At 47.7% G+C, this 23,514-nt stretch overlaps 2 protein-coding genes across 3 annotated transcripts in view; both read right to left on the bottom strand.

Annotated features, from left to right (window-relative positions):
* Positions 1–3,006: 3,006 nt before the first annotated feature.
* On the bottom strand, positions 3,007–16,811 carry LOC132996468 (probable ribonuclease ZC3H12C). The gene is made up of 6 exons (XM_061066751.1): positions 16,789–16,811; positions 8,322–9,216; positions 8,024–8,163; positions 7,654–7,888; positions 7,150–7,256; positions 3,007–6,914 (listed from the first exon to the last, which is right to left on the bottom strand). Exons 2-6 carry the CDS (start codon positions 9,146–9,148, stop codon positions 5,314–5,316), a joined length of 2,910 nt encoding a protein of 969 aa, XP_060922734.1. The 5' UTR covers positions 9,149–9,216; positions 16,789–16,811; the 3' UTR covers positions 3,007–5,313.
* Positions 16,812–18,302: 1,491 nt separating this feature from the next.
* Positions 18,303–23,514, bottom strand: part of LOC132996527 (mitogen-activated protein kinase kinase kinase kinase 4-like) — a 30,203-nt gene continuing 24,991 nt past the window's right edge. For both annotated transcript variants that reach the window (XM_061066821.1, XM_061066820.1), the window contains 9 exons: positions 23,393–23,510; positions 22,951–23,121; positions 22,724–22,867; positions 22,436–22,570; positions 22,213–22,313; positions 21,977–22,126; positions 21,714–21,873; positions 21,462–21,601; positions 18,303–20,832 (listed from right to left, as the gene is read on the bottom strand). In XM_061066821.1, coding sequence (XP_060922804.1) covers positions 20,749–20,832; positions 21,462–21,601; positions 21,714–21,873; positions 21,977–22,126; positions 22,213–22,313; positions 22,436–22,570; positions 22,724–22,867; positions 22,951–23,121; positions 23,393–23,510 — 1,203 coding nt within the window. In that variant the 3' untranslated portion in view covers positions 18,303–20,748. The remainder of the gene's footprint in view (positions 20,833–21,461; positions 21,602–21,713; positions 21,874–21,976; positions 22,127–22,212; positions 22,314–22,435; positions 22,571–22,723; positions 22,868–22,950; positions 23,122–23,392; positions 23,511–23,514) is intronic.

A 23,514-nucleotide genomic window follows, 5' to 3' on the forward strand; every position in this document is an offset into this window, starting at 1 on the left:
TCCACAGTGGAGCTGCAAGGCCTCAGTTGTTGTCATCCTGCCTGTCCCCTCCAATGAAGCCAGCGTCTGATGATGCCTATTCTGCCACCAGCTGTCATGTTATGCCCCCCCACCCCCCCCTTGCTCATGTTAGTGCTCTTTAAGATAGAAGGCAAAGATGGATTGCAGTTCATTCCATTGGTTCACAAATAAAAGTTTTAAATTTTGAACATTTGACTCATTTGGATTATTTCATATCACCGATGCAATAAAGTGTGTTTTGGGTTCTTTATTCCACAAATCTGCTGTTTACTTCTAAAGTGTTTTGAGGTATATATTATAATATTTAAAAAAAAAAACTTTTAACAGCTCCTAAAAAGCATAGTTAAGTCTTATGACATTGAGAAAAAAAATAAGAAGCCTTCAAGACAGAAGATGGTTCTTAATTATTGTTTCTGATGATGGTAAGAAGTTTTGTATTTGTGATATTAAAGTACATAAGCACTAAACGACATGGATTCATACATTATATTTCCTCTGTTTTCCTGTGATAACAAGTTAATTTTATTTATCTCGTCATTATCTCGAGATAAAGACCCTTTGTTTTCCAGGGATAATGGGATAAATAACTCGTCATCGCGAGATAAGTCATTCAAAGTCTGTCATCACAGGAACTGTTTCATTCGTGGAACAGTGTCAGATGAGTAGAGTGGTCTTTGATGCCATCTTGTGGCTAGAATAAGTAAATGCAGCCAACCCATCATCTGGTGACTACTACTTCAAATATCAACACATTTATCAGATCTTCTGTGTGTTTGACTTGTCGCTGCAGATTTTTCATTGTTTAAATGTAAAAGTGGGTTTGTGCAATGCATAACAATCATATTTATATATTAGACCTAATTATTGTTATTGTTTTATTACCCAGTTCTAATTTAACCTTTATTCAATCAGTTCATTTTACTGTTTGAGCTCCCTGCTCCATCGTAACTATATATCATTTATAAGATTATATATAGTCTATAAGAAACTATGATATTATTTGGTAACAATCTAATCTTCATCTAATCTTTAATCTTTTTATTGTATCAGATTTTTATTTTGCTCAGGCACAAGTTATACTCTTTAATTCCCCCAAAAATGAACTTGTAATTTTGACAATGAATGTCTCACATATATTTTGGACAGCAGTGTCCAAAATATGTGATATTCTGACTCTTCGCATTACATTATAACATGTTAGCATACAATTGTAAGCATGAAAAATCTGTTCATTTGTTTGTAAGTTCTTTAACTTTTCACTTCAAACTCCCAGCACATAAAGATCAAACCTGCATCCTCAAGGTTTTCATGAACAAGACTTGAACTCACATCTACAGAATGAACAGACTGCTGTCGTCTGACTGAGCTCCTTGACCCAACACATACACAGATCCTCTCATGAAGCTTTCAACTGTCTCATCAGACTTAGAACATTCACTGGCTCCCACAAGAATTGAACCCACAACCTCAGATGTGCAAGACCATCCTCTGACAGACTGAGCAACTTGACCAGAGACACTTCATCCTCTGTCTCTGGGTTGTTGGCTCTTTAATGTGAAAGTGGAGGACACACACACACACACACACAGACACACATAACATACAGATAGCCTTCACATATTGAACAGGTCAACGAGCACACACACAACAACACAGACAAATTACAAGTAGAAATACTGGTTCATGTTGAAGTGAAGCTGCTCGGCGGCAGCTCATAATAAAATCAAACACTTAACTCGAGCTGGGCTTCATGACGTCTCTCTTTAGGGCTCCATGACGTCACTCTTTAGGGCTTCATGACGTCTCTCTTTAGGGCTCCATGACGTCACTCTTTAGGGCTTCATGACGTCTCTCTTTAGGGCTCCATGACGTCTCTCTTTAGGGCTTCATGACGTCTCTCTTTAGGGCTTCATGACGTCACTCTTTAGGGCTTCATGACGTCTCTCTTTAGGGCTCCATGACGTCTCTCTTTAGGGCTTCATGACGTCTCTCTCTAGGGCTTTATGACGTCTCTCTTCAGGGCTCCATGACGTCACTCTTTAGGGCTTCATGACGTCTCTCTTTAGGGCTTTATGACGTCTCTCTTCAGGGCTCCATGACGTCACTCTTTAGGGCGCAATGACGTCTCTCTTTAGGGCTCCATGACGTCTCTCTTTAGGGCTTCATGACGTCTCTCTTTAGGGCTTCATGACGTCTCTCTTTAGGTCTTCATGACGTCTCTCTTTAGGGCTTCATGACGTCTCTCTTTAGGGCTCCATGACGTCTCTCTTTAGGGCTTCATGACGTCTCCCTCTAGGGCTTCATGACGTCTCTCTTTAGGTCTTCATGACGTCTCTCTCTAGGGCTTCATGACGTCTCTCTTTAGGGCTCCTGACGTCACTCTTTAGGGCGCCATGACGTCTCTCGTCAGGGCTTCATGACGTCTCTCAAAATGTCTGCGTGAACACTCATCAAGGACAGGTGCGTGAGTGGACAGGTTGACCGTTACCATGGTTTCCAGCTGGAGGAGCTCTTCCGTAAACAGCACACGACTTCCCATATACCATGATGCATTGCATTGTTTACATATGATAATTATTCGTTTTTTAATTATTTCTAAAAAAAAAAAATTCCCAGGTAAGAATATCTTTGTAAGTAAATAAAAGCAGAACAATTCGTTTTTAAGTTTAAAAAGTATTATCTTTATACATCTGTTTATGGGATGTCTGCCTTGCTGCAGCACCGGTGTCCAGGGAAGTAACTCAGTTTGATAGAGGATAAGATAAGATGATCAGCAAGTAATAAGTAACATGCAATACTTTAAATATAAGTATTTAAAAAAACTAGGAATGAACATGTAAATCTCTTTAGTCCAACATCCTGATGAAACAGTGTAAAACTTCACGAGAGGAACTTCAGATGTGTTTGGTCAAGCAGCTGCAGTTCTGTAGATGTGATTAATGTACATAATGTATTCTCACGTGTGATCATTGAAACCAAAGGCCCTTGGTAGCAGTACTCTCTTTAATGAACAACCACAGGTACAGTTGAGAATCTTACAAACAGTTATGCTGTATTTCTACTGGCAAAATGTAGATCCAGTTTGAAACAAGGGACTCTGTATAGATCTTTAACATCTAGAGCAAACAAGTCAATTGATAATTTATTATTACTATCTATGGCAGAGTGCACTTAACAAAACAATGTCGGACAAAGCTTCCTGATCCTACAGAAAACAAGATAGCATTATGCCCTGACTTGAATATTCTGTTAAAGACGGGTGCTTCACTGAACACTAACACTTGATGAAATGAAACATTAACAAAGAAAACATTAACAACCACATTTGTGTACAAGTGAACCTAGAAGCATCTCAACAGCGAGTCTGAAGTACCACAGATGGCTCGTAAATGCAAATACACAGCTTTGTACACAAATTAAATACATGCAGAAAATCAAAACAAATCAAAACATGCTTAACAGTTAGCTGAACATAGTTCAGAGTATTGGATGTGTCATAAGCACAATGCCATGAAGAGGCATTACTTTGGGCCCACGCTCAGGTGCCACGCTGACACACGGTGTCAGGAGGCCAGAGAGGAGGCGCTTCTTCAATACACACAAAGGTTCCCTCATATCAACAGCACGTGTTGTTGTACACTCAGTCGACAGTTGTACAATGTGACACGTCGGACAGGAAAGAAACCAGAGGGCTTTACGTAGCTGGCTTGTGATGAACCGCACGACGAGCTCAGTGTCGACGTCAGTTCAGTCAGGCGGCGACTTTGGGCTCAACTCAGTGTTGCAGTGTTGCAGACACACAAAACAGCCGCCGTTAAAGATTGACTCAAATGTAAAAATTGAACTCATTACACATGTTGGGGGAATTGTCCCCTAAATTAATGAATTATAGAAATACTTTGCTACTGGGAATAAATCAGTTTGATAATGTGACTTATCCACATCGAGGCTAAAAAGAAACTTGAAATAATTCACCTTCATTCTCAAATGGGCCGTTTCGTCCCGTCAGCCAGTGAAACTAAACAAAACAAGACGTCTCGCTGGTTGAACTGGAGCTCCTGTAAAATAAAAGCCAGCTTCAAACCCAAAAAGCACAGAGAGAAGAAGAAGTCGAGACGCCCTAAACATAGTAGGCACACAACTCCTCCCGCTTCATAACATATTTGAAGTAATTGTCTCAAAGCTCAGATTAAAAGATGTTTGCAACGCACTTCATCATCACGCGATACACAGAGAGAGGTCGATAAATAGTCCGTGTACTGTGTGGAGCATCAGCGACTTAGTTCATGATACAATTTGTATCAAACAAGGTTTTTCTCTGTCTAGCACGGGTTCAGCTGGGATCTGCTACAGACAGCGGTGGGAGGTTCGCCGATAGCACAGCAGGGGGGAGGGAGGGGTTCGGTTAAATATATGTACAGTACGTGCACGTTCCGTTGACTGGTGTCGAGGTTGATCCCTGTCTGTGGCAGAAACCAGAGCGGACCCGGAATAAAAGGGGCCAGGGAGAGAGAGAGAGAGAAAGAGATAGAGATAGAGAAAGAGAAAGAGAGAGATGTCCCTTACTAAAACTAAGGTACACACGACAGGGTCACCCATCTCTACAGCTCTGACCGAAACACTGCCACCGCCTCGGACAAGACGAGTGTCTTCACCGACGTGGAAAAAAAACACACAACAGCTGCACAACACACAGGAAGAGGTTAATATAATACACAGACCTCGGTCTCAATAGTCGTTTGAAACAGATGGGATTTTGCAAAGTGAAGTTTGAATATTTACGGCTGTGAATAGAAAATCTGGTGCTACACACGTGCGAGAAAAACATTTTTCCAAACACTGCTTGACTCGGGTCTGGGAGGAAGTTTACAGTGCACATCGTGGGTCATTAATGAAATGACCCTTCATGTCAGTCGCTTTGGATGTGAAACAAACACCTTAGGATCGGGGCTGTAAAATAAAAAAAGTGCCTTAAAGCCCGGATGCAGTCCTTCATGGGGAGCTACGGAAGATAAATAAAAGAAACTGAAATGACAATCGAGCTCGCGTAGAACAATCTTCTCAAGTTGCACTTTTTGTAAAAGTCACAGATTTCCACACGAGTGGATTCAGTTGCCGCTGCACAGTGACTCCAGCTGGGGTTTGGATTATCTTCAGCAACTTCGTAAGACGAGAACATGCTCTCCTTGCATTCCAGGGTTCCACCATGCTTCCAAGAGTTTTAAAGGCAAATTCATGTTTGTCTGCTGATGCAAACCAGGTTTTTTTTATTGTCTTAGTCTCCTTCATTCCTCAGTAGCCCGTCTGAGCCTTCTCCGACAGGATGGCGGCCGCCAGCTGCTGGGGGTCCGTGACGTGGGGGCTCCGGGCCATCACCCGGCTCACCAGCTCCGAGGGAAAGATGTTGCACAGGTTGATGAACACCTTCTCCCTCACGTCCCCGTAGCAGCTGTGCGCCGGGGACTCCGAGGGGTGTGGCATGTAGGAGGGAGGGGCGTGGGAGGGCAGCGCCAGGTGAGCGCCGTGCGGAGCGTAGGGGGGGAGAGGGGTGCTGGAGGGGTGAGGCGGGTGAGGGGAGTGGGCGGGAGGTGGCGGGTGGTTGTGGTAATGTGTCGGGGACGGGTGGAGCGCCGGGTGAGAGGAGTGGTGCTGGGCGTACCCGTCCTGCGCCCAGGGAGGCGTGTGCCAGGCCGACTGGCGTGTGTCCGGGAGGCTCTGATAGGCCGACGGCTCGTACCTGGACGGCGGCAGCGGCTGCCTGTAGTACGTGTCCCAGCCGGGCAGAGCTTTGGGTCGGTGGTGGTGGTGCTCGTACAGATGCGAGTCCGACACGCTCTCTGCTCGAGTGGGGGCCAGGCAGCGGCCCAGAGGAGAGCCGGGGGGGTGGGGGTTGGGCTGCGGCAGGGAGTGGTAGTCGCCCGGGCAGCTGGAGCGTGCGGTCAGCGGCTGGTGCTGGAGATGGGGGGGTAAGGGGTAGAGAGGACGCTTCGGCAGAGCCTCTGACGGAGGTTGATCGTGAGAGCAGCTCTGGCCGCGGGTCAGGCCCAGGTGGTAACTGTGGAGGCTGGTGCTGCTCGCGTGGCCGTGTGGGAGGTTTGTGTAATCGGCCGGGTGGAGACCACAGAGTTCATGGCTGGTTGCAGCGTGGTGGGGATACAGGCGGCTGTGGGGGTTCGCGAAATGCATGTTGTCTTCCAGTAAGGTGTCGGGGGGGCAGACGGGGCACGGCCTCTCGCTGTACGAGTCGCAGCTGCTGCCGCAACTGGTGCTGCTCTCGCTGCCGCACTCGGAGCCGGCGGAGCCCGCGGAGCCGAAGGAGCCGAGCCGCAGGTCGGTGTCGTTAGGGAAGCGACAGTCCGGGCTGCGTCTGGAGGACAGGCTCAGGCCGGAGTAGGCACGGGTCACGGAGTAGTAGCTGAGGTCGGGGGACTCACAGTGAGGGTAGAGGTCGTGGCCGGGGGCTGGGAGGTGACTGTGAGGAGGGACTGCTCTGGACTGGTGGTCCTGGGGGAGGTTAAGGCTGGATGGAGGCCCCCCCGGGGCCGGGGACATGGTGACGCAGCTGCCGCTGCCACTGGAACTGCTACTGCTGCCGCCACACAAGCTGCTCTTCTGGCTCTCCAGCCTCCCTTTGGCCAGCAGCTTCTCCTCAGCGTCGCTGTAGGACAGCGCTCGGATGCTGGGGTCCGACTGCCTCTTCGTGGCCCCTTTCTTTGCCTCGATGCTGCCAGCTGGCACGCTGTGGCTCTTCACCAGCCCGGCGTCGCCCTGGTTCTTCACGGTGACGCAGGTCTTGGCGCTGGCTCGCAGCTCGTCGGCCACGGCGCGCTGGGGCTGCGCACCTCGCTCCGGGTGGTAGTACTTACACTTGTGGCCATAAGTGCACTTTTTTCCTGAAACACAGAACCAGAAAGTCTCATTTTAATAAGCATTACAGCAAACATTGCGTAACACGAGTCAATATGTGACCTGGGGAATTGTTCAAGCTCTTTGACTCATTTCCTTGTGCACTTTTAGATGCACAACATGTGTGTGTGTGTGTGTGTGTGTGTGTGTGTGTGTGTGTGTGTGTGTGTGTGTGTGTGTGTGTGTGTGTGTGTGTGTGTGTGTTTGTGTGTGTGCTCCCACCATATGGACAAGGCTGTTTCTTCTGCTCAGGCATGATGGGTCTCTTCCTCAGGAAGTTGTCTAACGAGGGGCCATGACGGCCGAGAGGGTCGTCCGGGGGCATGAACCTGAGAGACGGTACCAGAGAGGGATTTAGCATTAGGGCTCCTGTGGTAGCCTGTGGCACCGGTGTGACACGGTGCACCGGCACATACGGATCATATAACTTGCCTTCTCATGTATCAGTGGAAATGATAATGATGATATGGATAATGTTGTTTCGGTTGCTATAATTCCTTCAGTAAATAGTTTGAGGGAACAGGAAAGGAAAGAGCTGTAGACAGAATCAAATAAGATGTAATTCTGCATCTAAAACCAAGTGAGAATTGGGAATTGTTGTGGCTTTTGTTAAATCCAATCTTAGTCGCATATAAATCGCTCATATTTCATTCAGTTCCAACTCTTCCACCGAGGTCTATTATCACTTGGACAAAAGCTGTCCCTCGCTAACCCCTCCCATCCTACTTGTCGTTGACGAAGGAGTACATGAGCAGCCGCTCGTCGATGAACTTCTTCCACTCGGGCCTCTCGTTAGCCAGGTCCCGGTAGTTGTCGTTGGAGACGATGATGCCGTCTGACTCATACGCCAGCTTGACAATGAAGCGGTCGTCATAGCAGACGACGCGCCGGCCTTGGACGCGCCGCGAGGGAGTGAAGACCAGAATCTTTTCTTTCTCCAGGCGACGCAAGATATCCTGATCTGTGGAGGTGTGGGGAGGGGGGGCGTTACAGTGAGGTTACAACAATCTGCACAGACTGTGTGTGTCTGTGTGTGTGTGTGTGTGTGTGTGTGTCTGTGTGTGTGTTATTTTGCGTCACACAGCGTCTCACTCACCTGTTATGGGGGCATCGGGCCGGGACTGCTCCTTCCTCCACGCCGGCACAAACACTGTGATGTCATGATGGCCTCGCTCCAGGAACCAGTCCACCGCCAGCTGGATGCCCTGGCACGAAAACACTTCCTTGTTGCCATGACTACAAGGTGGAAAAAGGCGGAGGGTATTAGCAAATGTATGAATGTTTCGGGGGTTTTAGCTGGTGTCATTTTACAGTGACTGAACCGAACCACACGAATAAGATTGAGTCGTTATAAGTTGTTATAAAGTGAAAGTCGGTGCCTGGCGCCCGCTGACCTCATGGCGACGTTGCTCCCGTCCAGCACGACCGGCCGCAGGTTGTCCTGGTCGCACACGGAGTCCGAGAGGCAGGGCGAGTCCGACCTCTGGCTGTCCAGCAAATCGGAGCAGCCGCAGGACGACGAGGAGGATGAAGAGGACGAGGCGGAGGCCAGCGACCCGGCCGGCTGCTCGCTGTCCGACTTGGTTCCCAGTTTGACCAGCTCGCCCAGTATGTCGTTGATGAGGGTGTCCGGGCCCAGCTTGGACAGCACCAGTCGCACCGTCTCCTCAGAGTAACCCAGCTTCAGGGCAAACTCCAGCTTAGCCTGGTACTCCTTCCCGCCGGCCTCGGACGCCGGCCTGGATTCGGAGGTACCGGGCCGAGGCTCGGGGGTGTTCTTACACGGGGAGCCGGGTGGGGTCTGCGCCGACGGAGCATCAGGTTCACGCTCTGGTGAGAGTTCCGCTGGGGGCTCGGGGGGCTCGGGCGGCCCCTCGGTGCCTAAGTCCACACACTGCGTGCGACAGAGTGGCTGGTGGGCGTTCTTAGAGTGAGCGGATGCTCCCTCTCCTCCGTCCGGGTCGGCAGCGAGGGCGGAGCAGGACGAGGACGCCGGCTCGCACTCGGCGTCGGGCCCGGCACTTCCCTCCGCTGCGGCCGGCGGGGGGGACTCGGCGGTGCTGCTGCTGCTACTGGAGCCCTCCCCCTGCTCCTCCATAGCAGGCGCTCCGTCGGCGCCGCCAGCCTGCCGCTCGGCCCCGGCTACGTGGAGGTACTCCAGATCCGGCTCGGGGTCGAGCATGTGGCCTGGCCCCGCCTCCACATGGTCCTTCTGACCCATGGATCTGTCACAGACATCCAGCACACCGGAGGATGGATGCCCTCTCACGAAGCTGGAGTCATTGGCGTCTGAAGAGAGAGAGGAACGTGAGAGTGAAGTGAGGAGCGTGTTCTCTCGTCTCCTGTGACCACACGGATCTCACTTCCCGGCTCTGTATGCAAATACGCACGGACGTCATTTCTGTTTGCAAAGACCCAACGATGTTGATTCAAGCAGGTCAGGGTTAACAGACCGTGTCACTGAGAATACACAGATCTGCTGCAGAGAGAGATCTAACCCATTTGGAGAAAAAACAGAAACTCAGTATGTGGAGACCAGAAATAAATAAAAGAGCAAAAAAACTGTGGGCGGATGAATCCCAGAGATGGACAGTGACTTCAACGAGAGGATATTAGAAGTAATACTGCAACTTTTTAAGTAACGGCTAAAAAAAGGTATTTCATTGGAAGGGATAAACCTAAGTTTACTTCGGGTGCCAGGCTATTACTGATATTTACCTATATTATTGTTAACATTATTATTTATGTAAAGTGCTCTATAAATAAAGTCATATATTTGACAATTTCAATAATCGTTCGTACTGGTTCTAAAATGCAAATCTGGTAATATGAGACGGCAAATATTTGCGGTGACGACATTAAGTTTGATACAAAAGCCACCGGTCATGAAAAAACTTGTTTGCGATGTCTGAATTTGCATTCCGCTCACAGGATCACGTAAAGTCAACAGTCGGTGTCATTTTAGGGAAATCGAACTCTTCACTTTAATTTCCCTTGGTAATACCCCCCCCCCTCCCAAAAGCCATCATGGAACTCTGAGTCGTCTTTTTCACGCGGGCTCTGTCTGGGACTGAGGCAGACACAAAGAGTCTGGGGAGGGGGGCCCCCTCACCATAATTAATGGACTCCCCGCTTTTTTGTGGGGGGGGGGGGGAGTCTGGCCACAGAGGGTTGTAACTGGGGGGTGTGGGGGGGGGGGCACGCCACAGCACATTAATCTAAACGGAAACAGAGGAAGGACTGTTGACAAAAAAAAGAAGACAGCAAGCCGTTAGCGATGAGCGCGACCATCCCTCCCCCCCACCACCCCCCCGCCCCCCACCTGGTAATTAGGCATCCATATGCTTCTTCCCACCGGGGTGGCGCTCACGGCTGCGGGAGCCAATCACGGCGCTGCGTTCAGGAACTGAAGACACGGGCTAATGTGATTGGAGCCAAAGGTTCGGCTGGAGCGTGATTACAGAGCCGCTGGATTCTATTATGTTATTATTATAGATGCTGTTTAAAGTCACAGTATCTGAGGTTGTGTTCTACTGGGCTGAACTCCTCTTTGTACGTCATCACACATCCTGGTTGTGGTGGGGGGGGGGGTGGGGGTGGGGTTGGAACGAGTGTGCATTTTACGAAAAAGCCGCTTCCTAGCAACAAGGCCGGGGCCGCTGTTGCTAGGCTACAGCTGCTGAAAGCATTCTCCACTTGCGAATGCCAAGACAGAGGCGTTCAGACGGCGAGTGGTGGGGAGGAGGGAGGGAGGGTCCCCTTACTGGAGCCCCCACCCCCCCGCCCAAGACAATAGAGGTGGAATTGGACTGGGAGTGTGCACTGTGGGCGTTAATGGTGCTCGTGCACACAGGAAAACACACACACACACACACACACACACACACACACACACACACACACACACACACACACACACACACACACACACACACACACACACACACACACACACACACACACACACACACACACACACACACACACACACACACACACACACACACACACACACACACACACACACACACTCACAGTGGCTCATACTGCTGTGGAGGGACTAATTCCACCTTCTCTATTAAAACCAACACATCCAAAGTGCATTTCTATTCATATTTCTTACACGATATTACACCAATGACCAATCAATCGATATTAGTAATGAAAACTTCAGATATCTGGTCACATCTATTCTAAATATAGTCAACGAATCTTATTATGTCCTTGCACAGATTCTTCTTTCTGCACAAAACCATGTTAAACTCTTCGTCGTATGGTTTTGAAAATAAAATATTAAACTTCAAAAACTACAAATCATCACCATCATCGCAAAACTCCACAGCTTTGTCTCGCCCTGTGAGAGAAAGTGAAAAAAAAAGATAATCCCAGATCAGTTTATGGTTTCATCCTTGGGCCAAACACCCCCCCATCGTAAACTTTCATGGTAATCACCTCAGTATTTTTTAAATAATCCTTCTTACACACAGACAAAAGCCAATAAAAACATATCCTCTTGGCGGAGGTAAAATAAAAATAAGGATACAGCAAATAACTAGTGCATGATGGGAAAGATTCAGGACAGGAACAATAAAGTTTCTTCAGGGTTTCAGGTCGAACCTCGTGCACAGAGAACCCGATGCATCTCATTTAGGGCTGAATCTTAAAATGCACTGTCAATTTTAACGTTTCTGTTGTTATTTTCTTGCTTTAAATGTTCTTAACTCGTTTTGTATTTGCACGGTGGTTCAGAGAAAGAAAGTTCCCTGTGTGAACCCCCCCCCTCGCCCTCCTGGTGACCCTAAGTGTGAGAGATAATGGATGGATTTGCTCGAATTTCTCTATTGTTTATAAAGTGTTAGAAAACTATAAACAAAAGCCAGAGGCAAAGGTGACGTATTGAAAAGTCTCAGAAGATATTAACGACTAAAACTGACTAAATATTAACATACAACACAATCGATGGGACAGAATATCAATATTTAGTCATTTGGCAAGTGTTTTTTTTTCAATTTCACATTGATCTCAGTCCATTTGGTCACATTCTTTGCACATCTAATCATAATCCTGTTAAATGTGACTCTTTTCATGGTTTGAATTTGAAAAGGAGACATCGTCTGGTGTGGTCCCGGCTGCGTCTCAACGGACCAACGGCAGAGCAGTGACCTCCTCACTCCAGCTCCAGACCTGAGGGGTGAGTGGGTGCATCTTTCAAACATCAGCTGAGTGGCTCCCACACACACATACACACACATGCAGACACACACACACACACAGACACACACACACCACTGCAGGCTTTGATGGAGGCAGTAATGAATATGTAACACAGTCCTTACAGAGCTTTGTATGTGGGAGCTTTGTGTAAGTGTGTAAAACTGAAGAGAGAGAGAGAGAGAGAGTGAGAGGAGGGAGTGAGGGGTTATAGGATTGAAGGGGGGGGGGGGGTTGGGGTTGTCTGGCGGTACATCACTGCACCCCCGACACTGTGCAAAAGTTTATGTTAAAAAAAAAATAGGGGGAAGGGGGGGGCTGTCCCAGGCTGAATAATCAGCTGGGGAGGAGGGAATATTATCTGTGTGTGTCTGTGTGTGTGTGTCTGTGTGTGTGTGTGTGTGTGTGTGTGTGTGTGTGTGGCTTTCCCCGCCAGCCGCAGGCCAACAGATGTCTGCTGAGCTGTACTCGCAACTGGTGTTTCCCCCCCCCCGCACACACACACACACAAACACAACACACTGCACCCCTGCCTCCAGACGGCCAATGGAGCAGCAAGAAAGACGCAGCGGGACACAGACACACACACAGAGAGACCAACACACACACACAGAGACCAACACACACACACAGAGACCAACACACACACACACACACACACACACACACACACACACACACACACACACACACACACACACACACACACACACACACACACACACACACACACACACACACACACACACACACACACACACACACACACACACACTCAGATGTGCACAGAGAAAACTGCAAGCACACACTTTCTTCCTGAGCCAAACAACCTCTTGCATCCTTCACCCTAATTCGGCCCAGATTGAAAAGCATTTTTGTTACCCCCCGCCCCCGCCCCCTTCCCAACAACACAACACAACACAACCCCACCCCCGACCCCCTATCATCACAGATAACACTGTTTGAAATTCAAACTACCCCTGGGGCAGTGGAACAGCTGCAGGCAGGTGCAACACGACAAACTCTCCAGGTCACGTTGTGGTGAAACTGACAGTTCAGGTCTCGGCCTCAGTGTCTCACTCACTGCATCTTCTCCTCCTTGTTTTAAGTTGTATATTCAAGAGGAGTCGAGTCATTTGAGTTGCGTCAGGGATTCATGAAGCTGCAGACCCTGCCGGTTTGGAAGCAGCAACCTGTCATGCAAGTAACACTGCTGCAGCACAGACAAGGAATTTAAAGAAAATCACTCAAATGCCACAAAAAAAAAAAGGGAATTTCAGTGTCAAATTTGATTAGAAGCAAACGATCGGGACTCACCAGGTTTTAACAGATCAACAAAGAACCAAGAGAGGGATGTAAAGTCATATTTAGATCCTTAAAGCAAACGAAAAACAGTGAGAAATAAAGATAAGAAGTTGCAAACGTCCACAGCATCTAGATCCAAAGGATGATGGAGCTGCGGGTGGAGCTCAGAGCGACTCCAGCCTCCGTCCTCTAGTGGCAGTCAGAGCTCAATCCTCTCTTTCCTGGCGGAGCAGGAAAAGTTGGACAATGAGCCGCAGAACAGATGGAGCAACAATGTCTCCCATTCCCTGGTTTGGAGTGGCTGCCCCTCCGACCAATCAGAGCGCGGCGGCGGCCTCACAATGAGGCGGGTGGAGGCGGCGAGGGGGAGGAGGAGGCGGGGAGTGGCTGCTGGGGGCGAATGCCTTGCAACACCCAGTTTCCCCAAGGCACGCGTACTCAATGGGCACCACAACACACACACACACACACACAGGCTGCTCGGTCTCAAAGGGCTTCCCCTGTGTGGCCGATGAATCAACGAGGGGCGGGCGGCCGCACAATGGAGCCACACAATGGGGGGGGGCCGGGGAGGGCAGCTGCAGTGTGAGGGCTGCTGCCATTACGGCCCCGGGGGCAGCAATAGAGAACACCTGGCTGCAGAGCTCCACAGTCAGACTCCTCTCTTTGTCCCGGGCTGGGGGGGGGGGGGGTGGGGGGTGGCAGGGGGTTAACGCGGAAAAGAAAGGGCCCGGGGTCCGCCTGAAAGAGCAGAGGGGCCTTTAAGAGAGTGCAGGGGGGGGGAGAGAGGAGAGTGTGGCCCCGGCTGAAAGGGGGAGAAAAGGAGCACGGACATCAAAAAGTTTTACGTCCAGATGAGGATGAGGAGGGGAGCTGCTCCTCTTTGTTCTGGCACACTTAGGGCAGAGGAGGAGGAAGCACAGATCTGTGGCTTTCTGTCCTTTAAGGGCCCATGTGCAAATATAGAGGATTTAAATAATAATAAATCCACATCAATGTGAAATCCAATAGAGTAATGTTTGAGCTTTTGCACCGAATATGATGGAAATACACATTTGAGATTAAATATAAAAGACAGAGAACTGGCTGCAATAAGGGAATCAAGCCAATGAAGAAAAAAGGGATAGCTGTAATAATGTATACATTCTAATTTATACATATATATAGCACCTTTTAAAACACAGTTACAAAGCACTTTACTCGTCAAAATTCTGAAGATTTTATTTGATATATTCTCTTTCTTTTCTGTATATCGTTGCATTTTTTTTTTTTCTGTTTTTCTTCTTCTGTTGTTACCTTGTGTTTTGGTTTTTTTCCTGAAGTTATATTGCCCAATTCATGTCTGTCTGGACACATTGGTGTTGATACTCATGTTTACCTCCTGTCTCTGTAATGTCCATTCAGCATTGCACTTATATATATATATTGAAAATCCTTCAATAAACAGATTTTGATTTGAAAATTCTGAGCCAAAATGGGTTAAAAAGTTTGAAAAAGATGAAGGTGATTTCAGACCTAATGTCCAGAGGAAGCACAGTTTTTAAAAATGTGTCTTAAAAGCCGCTTTGAACTCCATAACATTTGGGTTTGGACATTCTACCGGAGTTTGTCTTTCACGTCTGCAGAAGGAGATTCTCCAGGTCGGACGTGTAAACTCTGCTGTGGAAACCGAACCTCCTCCATTCAACTCCAGAGGATTTGCCAGATTCTGCACAAGCATGCGATGAAGAGCTGTGTGTTTCAGTTCAGCAGGAAAACCAACGGCCTGATTCAATAAGGATGTGTCGTGAGTCAGATCAGGGCATCGAACCGCACACACACAGACACACACACACAGAGGAGCCATCTGTCGCACTAACAGGTGTGAGCAGCAGCAGCAGCAGCAGCAGCAGGATGATGATCCTCTGTCTCTCTGGACGCTGAGGACACCGAGTTCCACGGAGCTGAGAGACGAGTTCAGCTCTGCCAGACGAGCAGTGAGGATTTGTCGGGGATTCCAGCGAGAGTGAAAATAAAGCTCGGCATGTGTTGTGATTAAAGCGCCGACTTCAGCACGCAAACCGACATCTGGGAGTCAAACATTTCAATATAACGATAAATCAGCTGATCTGCACATTTGATAAAACGGCCAGGCTTCATATTTCACAGTGTAACTTTAATCTAAATGAACATTTACAATTAAATATGTAAAACAAGGAAAAAGTCCCAATTCAACCTGCGATCAGATTCAAGATAAAGTCTAGAAACGCATCCCTGCCATCTGAAGTAGTTTTCCTCGTGGTCCAGAAGAGGGCGCCGACTATAGGCTTGATGTGTTGCGTAGTTTTTATTGCTACACAATGTTAAATATATATCTAATACTATAAAAACAGACGCTAGCAAGCCAAAAAGAACATATCAGAGAGATTTCAGAAGTGTTCTACATCGCCGACGACAAAGTTACGAAGAAAGCTAAGGCAGTTCGACGTCCAATTCCAGTTCAAACTTGATAACGCACAATATTCTGTAAATAACACAAGGAAAACTTAACAAATGTTGTTGAAAGGTTCATATATCGGTTGATTTCTATCGGTCAGGCTTGAAAAATTTTCGTTTTTCTGGATCGGATTCATCAAGGAGGTTGAAACAAACGTGGAGGAAAGATTTACACGTGTTGTAACCGACCCGGGTCTGTGGGCAACAGAAGGAGACCTCCTGCCCTCGTGACCTCTGACCTCTCACTCTCTCTGACCCCTGGAGGATGAAGTGGGGACCTCATGGCAGCAATCACCAGCTCAGTCAAACCAGGAAGACTGAGGAGATGCAGAGGCTGAGGGTCTCAGGAGGGTCTACAGCGATATTTTAAAAAAAAAGGAGTAATTTGATTTATATTAACCTAAGACAACTGCAGTTTTTGCACAACCATACTCATCAGTGAAACCCAAGCGGAGTGAAAGGAGAGGACGGGATTAAGAGCCTCCTGGGCCGGGGGCAGACAGCTGCTGGGACCCCCACCTCCACCAGGAGCTGCTCCTGATCTGCTCCACAGCTGCGGGGACAGACAGAGGAGGACCCGGGGACACTGAGTCCCTCCGTGGGTCCAGCAGGGAGCAGAGGGAGCCTGTGAACGACTCAGGCCTCCTGGATGAAACCTCCTTCAAATCCTCCTCTTCCCGTGAAACAACACATGCAAATCCACGGTCGTGATGTGAGAAAACACACTAACTGTATCGGGGGGGGGGGGGGGCGCAGGGGCGTGGAAGAGCCAGCCCCGTCACGACCTCCTGCAGCTGCAGCCCGACACCAACCTGCGGCTGCTCCGGGGGAACGAGTCCGCTCCGAGGGGCTCGATGTGCGGCCACTCACCTGCTGAAGAGCCGCTGCCTGGAGCCTCCTGCACCGACAGGAGGAAGAAGAAAGGAGGAGAAGATGTGGAGGAGAAGATGAGGAGGAGAAGAACGGTCGCGTCACATCGTGGCGGCGCAAAACATCCGGCGGGATGTGCGGCGTGACCCGGCCGAGCTGCGGCAAGCTGGCGGGAGTGAGCACTTCCGTTGCGGCTCTTCACAATAAGAGCAGACGCTGTGAAGGCTACTTATTTAGATATGGACACAGAAATAAATGTGTGAAATACACATATGAACAAAAACTACAGACATGAAGGAATAACTGAATAATGTGTAAATTAATTGCTAAATGTAGAAATGCATAAATAAACAAATGAATAAATCAGTGTATAGATACAGAGATATACAAATGAATAAATGTAGAAATAGATAACTACTGGGTTATTCTCAAACAATAGGTTTTTAAAGCATGTTAAGTCATCCAGTATCTAAAATCCAAAAAATATAAAAGTAACTTTTAAGTAAGGCTGTCAAAATAAATGTAGTAAAGTAGAAAAACATCTTGTCCATCTTCTTCCTGTGCTTAGTTTCTCATGGCAATGAACAGGTAATCCAATCCTTATCGTTAATATAGGATTAGCGTAGTGGGTAGAGTGGTCATTCTCCAACAAGAAGGTTGCCGGATCAATCCCCTCTCTTCTCCATCTGCATGCTGTAGTGTCCCTGGCAAGATACTGAACCCCTAAAATTGGCAGGACTCCAACCACCTAATAATTTCATAATATCTTACATAAATTTATGTAAGATAAATTTAAAAACTAAAATAATAAATAGGTGGTTGTAGTTCTGCCAAACTTAGGAGTTCAGTATCTTGCCAAGGACACTTCGGCATGCAGTATATTAACGTTATGGATTGGATTACCTGTTCATTCCCATGAGAGTGTGTCTGTGTCATTCTATGCTGCTTTTGATTCACATTTCAGAGAAAACCTTTGTATTTTCTACTTTACTACATATATTTGACAGACTTACTTAAGGGTTACTTTTATATTTTGGATTTTAGATACTGGATGATTTAACATGCTTTAAATACCTTGTTAGAGAATAACACAGTAGTTTGCAGCCTTGGCTTCTGACGCCTTAAAAGAATCAGTGTGAGACACATTTAATTTAATATAATTCTGAAAATTCATGCAAACCTTCTAGTTTATATTCGGTGATCAAATGAATTACATATTATTCCCATCAACTAGTTATTATGTAATAAAGTGTCAGTGGTCATAGATAAAAGAAAACGTTGTCTTGTTTATATATATGGGTTTGTAAGTTTTTATATACTTTTAAATGTAGTTTTTGTACAGGGCTTCAAATGGGAGTATTTTTGCAGTTTTGATGCCTTAACCTTAAAATTTGAGATATAAATTTCCCAATTTTGGCATCGCTAGCAGTACTAAATTAGCCAACACAGTAAAGTTATGGTTCCAACATTACATTTTTTTTACGAGAACAGTTTTACAAAGCGTGACACCACACTGTAAATTACTTCTCATTTTATTCAATGGAAAAAAAGACCTTCAGGAAAATACAGTAATTCCCATAGTACACACAGAGAGGACATAAATTAGAGAGGCGTGGCAGAGAGACGTTTGAGGGGAAACATGTCACCTGGCAGGTGGAAAACATTTTCCGTCCACGCTGCCACACAGCCAGGGGCACACTGCACTAAGCAGGATGTAGAGGAATCAGTAAAATCACACTCTGGACTTGCGTAACGTGAGCAAAAGTCAATTATTCCTGTACACACACACAAAAGAAAAGGTCTAAATGATGGTACAAAAAGGGAATAATGCAAAATACAAAAACAGGGTAAAACTCCGCCCTCGAAATAAACCATAAATATTCATATCGATGCACATTGGTTTGACAAAACAATTGCTTCTGTAAACATTTCCAACATAATTGCATTAAAATTTAAAAACCACTGCAGTCGCATAATTATCTGAAGGGTTACATAATAAAAATCGCAAGAAACAAGATTAAAAACTAAGTCCAAGTTAGAAAATATGCTGCTTGGTTCTTGTTGTCTGAAGTGGTTTCGTAACACTGCTATAAGAACGTGTGATTTGTCTTCCCTTCCTCGCTTTTACAAGTGAGAGCATCTTGTTCCCGTGTTCCGCGTGAAGGCGCCCCCCCCCCCGGCCTCGGAGCAGGAGCCCAGAGTCGAGTCGACCTGAAGGAGGTGAAATTCATCCCATTTGTTTGTGTCCTACCGACGCAGGAGCCACGGGATGATGATCTGACAAATCTAACGGTGAAATGAAAGCGTCGGGTTCCAGAGGATGAGTGAGGGAGAGAAATAAAATGAAGAAGTAAAATACATTTCATGGATGGAGTGACGCTCCGGTGTAATTGGTATTTTTCCATCCAGACTGACTGAAAATGTCAAAAAACAAGAGGTCCAATAGTGAATCACATGGCTGGTTCAGACTTCCGGCACTAAAATCTACACGTCTTCGCTGTTCACGGAGGATGTTTGCGGTCTATAAATCGGCTTGAGACCGTTTCCGAGGCAACGCTCAGCTGCACTTTAATACAGAGTTGGGGAGATCGTGGACCTGGTCGCTCCTCGATGTGGAGTGTGATGTTCAAAGCTTCTTCTCAGCCCGCTTCAGTGGCACCTATGCACGCTGCCTCCGTTCCCTTAGCGCCACTGCTGCCCGCTGGCGTCCATGCTACGTTAACGGCCACCTGCTAATCCTGCATGTCTAATTCACAGTTTATCCTAGCCCTACTAATGTCATGGTGTTAAAGGAAAAATAAATCCACCCGACGACGTCACATTTCTGGGTCTGGAAAGCCCTGAAAAATACCACAGAGGACGATGAACAAGGTGGATTCTTCCTTTAAAACTCATCTACAGGTGTGTTCTTATGCTTCATGTATGTGCAGCGAGTCACATAGAAAATATACAGTGTATTAAAAACAGGGGCTAATTTAGTTAATAACACCAAAGCAACATGCCATCAGAAACAGGGCTACTTCCGTCCCGACATAACCTACAGTACGTTTGAGGCAATGTGGTAAAAGTTGAGAGTGTGTTGGTTAAACCCGGGGGAGGTCGATGTCGTTAGTATGTACACGCTGATAATCCAGTACCCTGTGTTGAATGGATACGTCGAGAAGGTCCCTTAAAAAATCTTCACTTTAAGGAGGAGAAGGCAAAAAAGTGAAGACGCAGGCAGATTTACAAGTCAAGCATCTTTTTACGGGAGTAAAATCGGTGACTGTGAACGAGTGTGTTGTCGTGACATGCTTGACGTGGAAATCTATCATGGAGGGAATAGGAGTTTGTTTATAACCCGAACGGGACCTTGGACTAAGCGCAGCCACGAGCGGCGTCGAGATCTAGGGCGTGGCTTCAAAACTACGCCGGCGGTCGCGTTTAGCCTCTTGAACGGGTCCCTTCAGACAAACACACACATTGTCAGTCATTCACATGCTCAGTGTTGCCTCCGTTCACACACACACACGATGCAAAGTTCTACTATGACACATAACAGGTTTCATCAATCGCCATCGACAGGCGACAGAGCCGACGTCCCGCAGAGGAAGAGGAGGAGTGGGTGGAGGTGGGGTGAGGAGGAGAAGCTGGAGGCCGGTGTGGGGGGTGGGGGGTTCTGTCAGCGTAATACAGTTTACGGACACTAGGACAGAGACAGAACGATCCTCCACACACACACACACACACACACACACACAAACACACACCCCATCCCTCGCTTCTTTTCATGATTACAGTCCAATCCGTTGTTTGTTTGCCCCGAGCAGACGAGAGCGAAACCTTCTCCCCCTTCGCAGAGATGCTTCTCCGGCTCAGGCTCGAGGCTGCTCTCTTCTCCATCGGTCATAGTCACAATCGTCGTCTGTTGGTCGCTGCTTGGTAACGGTAACTGGCGCTGTGTTGGGGGGGGGGCGACGGCTACCAGCTCATGAGGGAGGTGCGTCCCAGGGTCATGAAGTACACCTGGCTGGCACCTCCTTGGCGCACAGAGGCGAAGAAGACCTGACAGAAAAATGAGTTAGTTGCAAACATTTAAAGGTTTTCAATGAGGCAAAAGAACACGTCACTAACACTTAAAGGGACTCTTACCTTTGTTGCATTTTTACACTTTTTGTGGATAAGGTTAAATTGGTATTAATAAGGTAATGACACTCTAAAATGCAAGACAGACCCACCAGGAGTAAAAACAAACAATTATTTCACTCTCATAATATTAAGTGAAAACTTCAACCAATAAAATTCTTCGGACCGAAGGACCTTATTGGCCGACAGACCTGTCTGTTTGCTGCATGGACATGCAGGTTTTCCGTCTGCTTCTTGTGGCGCATTGGGGCCCGCGTCATCAAGGCATGTGAATGTAAATGTATACAACTTACCGAATCCATTGCTTTGGTAAACAAAAACTCACGTGCGTGCGCGGAGGCAGTAGCTTGTAAGTCTGCTTGTAAATAAAGTTTCTTCAAAAAAACACCGCGGATGGGAACGAGGGGGTGGGGCATTGGAGGAAGGCGGGATGATTTGAATGTGCTGTAATTCTCAAATGCAACAAAGGTAAGAGTCCCTTTAATGTTATGTATATTAAGTTGGAAGTAAAGACTTTAGAAAGGCAGAGAGAGAGAAAGCTTCCTCACCTTGTCGTTCCGTTCACAGAGGAACTTGAGTCTCTGAGCTCTCTTGTGCATGAAGACCCCGTCCAGGTGGCCCGTCTCCACAGAGCGGATCTCTATGGCCTTCTCGCCCCAGCCCATGATCTGGTTTGACCTAATGTAGGCTGAGAAAAAACACAGAGGAGCAGTTTTAAAGAGGTGGCACAGTTTCCCTAGCTCGCACTGATGGTGCACAGAGCTGAGAGGCACAACTTGAATCAAACTGAGTCCACTGACCCACTGAAGTTGGCATCTCTCCCCACTGCAGCACCACGTCCTTGGTGATGCGCCCGTACGTGTTGACGTAGACGCCCTCGTCCTCGTAACACACCAGCAGCTCGATGCCGTCAGTGTTTGGCAAGATGATGATGGCGTGGCACTGGATGCTGGTCTGGATCTGAGGGGAAAGGGGGGGTGGGGGGGGAGAAAGACGCGTTTGAGAAGGAGAGCGAAGGGCGTGAAAAAACAAGGTACGATGGGCGACTCGGCTGAGCGCTTACATGTGTGGGCAGGTAGATGTCGTAGACGGCACCGGAGTCCACATCCACAGCATGGAAGCCTGAGCAGGAGCCGTAGATGACCTTTAACCTCTGACCCTCCTCCACCGTCAGGTCGACCAGCAGGGGCCGGTGCACCAGGTCCCCAAAAGACTGAAAAAATGGGTTAGTTAGTTAGTTAGAAAAAAAAAATTACAATCATTCTTCCAGACCTGGATCCATCCCAGAACTACACTTACTTTGAAGGCCATGAATTTGTGGTAGGGCTTGGGCGCCCAGGCGTACACCTCCACCGCATTCTTCAAGGCCAGCACCAAGAATTTAATCCTCTCATACTTCACTGGAATGAAAAGGAGTCAAGAGAAAATCTTGAGCGAAAAGAACTTCCACCTAGATCGAGACAAATCTTTAGGAGAGTTTTTCATTCCAGGTTTCAGAGTGTTGACTGATGAGGGAACGTACCGACTTTGTAGTGGACGCAGCCTTCCAGGTCGCCCACGTTGACCCAACCCTGCTTCTTCTCCACCTCGGGGTCGTTGTGCAAGATCTTGTTCCGGAGCCACGACAGGTAATACACTCGCAGCTTGTTCTTTTTACCTGCAGGAGGAGGGAGGCGAAATTCAGATTGAGAACAACCTCAGATATATTTGGGCCTCTCTTAATAATCAGAACACCTAGACATCCAAACCTCCATCACTACTTCTACATAACATAGGAAGGGTTTGGGTTAGGCACAGGTAACACATGTACCTGATATGGTGACCAGGACATTGAGTCCCTCCAGCACATCCATCTGTTGGATGCGTCGTCTGTTGATCAGAGGATAAACCTTCCCCTGGCCGCTGCGGTCCAGCAGCATCAGACCGCTCTCCGTCCCCACCAGCAGGTTCACCCCTGCAACGAACACAATCATCAGTTCCCGGTGGTTTCAATCAGCACTCGGCCGTATCACAAGCTTCCTTTCGACCTACGCTTACCCCAGAGAGCAGCACACAGGATCTCAGAGTTAAACCTCTTCTTGTACTTGCGAATCTCCGGCGTGTCGCTGGGCGGGCGCGTGTTGACCGGGTTGACGTTGACCACCGAGCCCTTACGGGACGGGTCGGCCTTCAGCGGGTCCACCAGGCGTCCGTCCAGACCAAACGCAGCTGAAGGGGGGAAACAGAGAGGGGACGTGTCAGATAGCATATCACTACACCCTGTACTTAAATCATTTGTGAAAAAACTATGCTGTAGACATTTCCTTGCATAACACTGTGAACGTCACCTGAGCTCAAATGTTTCAACATCAATTCTTTTTCAAGGCTGCAGAGAAAATTCCCTCCTCCTGATAAAAACACCCTCAAAGAAAAGAAAAACATCCTTCCTGGCTTCATCCCGTCATCAGGGAACTGAAGTGGCTTCACAGTTTTTAATTACCCATGTTGTTGAGGGAGCTGCCGCTGGATGGAGAGATCTGGAGGAGGCGCGGGTCGATGAAGGGATGGAAGGAGGAGGAAGACTTGTGTTTGGACATGGAGTTGCTCTCTGACTGGGACTGG

This window comes from Limanda limanda, chromosome 23 (assembly GCF_963576545.1).
Source record: "Limanda limanda chromosome 23, fLimLim1.1, whole genome shotgun sequence".
Taxonomy (NCBI): domain Eukaryota; kingdom Metazoa; phylum Chordata; class Actinopteri; order Pleuronectiformes; family Pleuronectidae; genus Limanda; species Limanda limanda.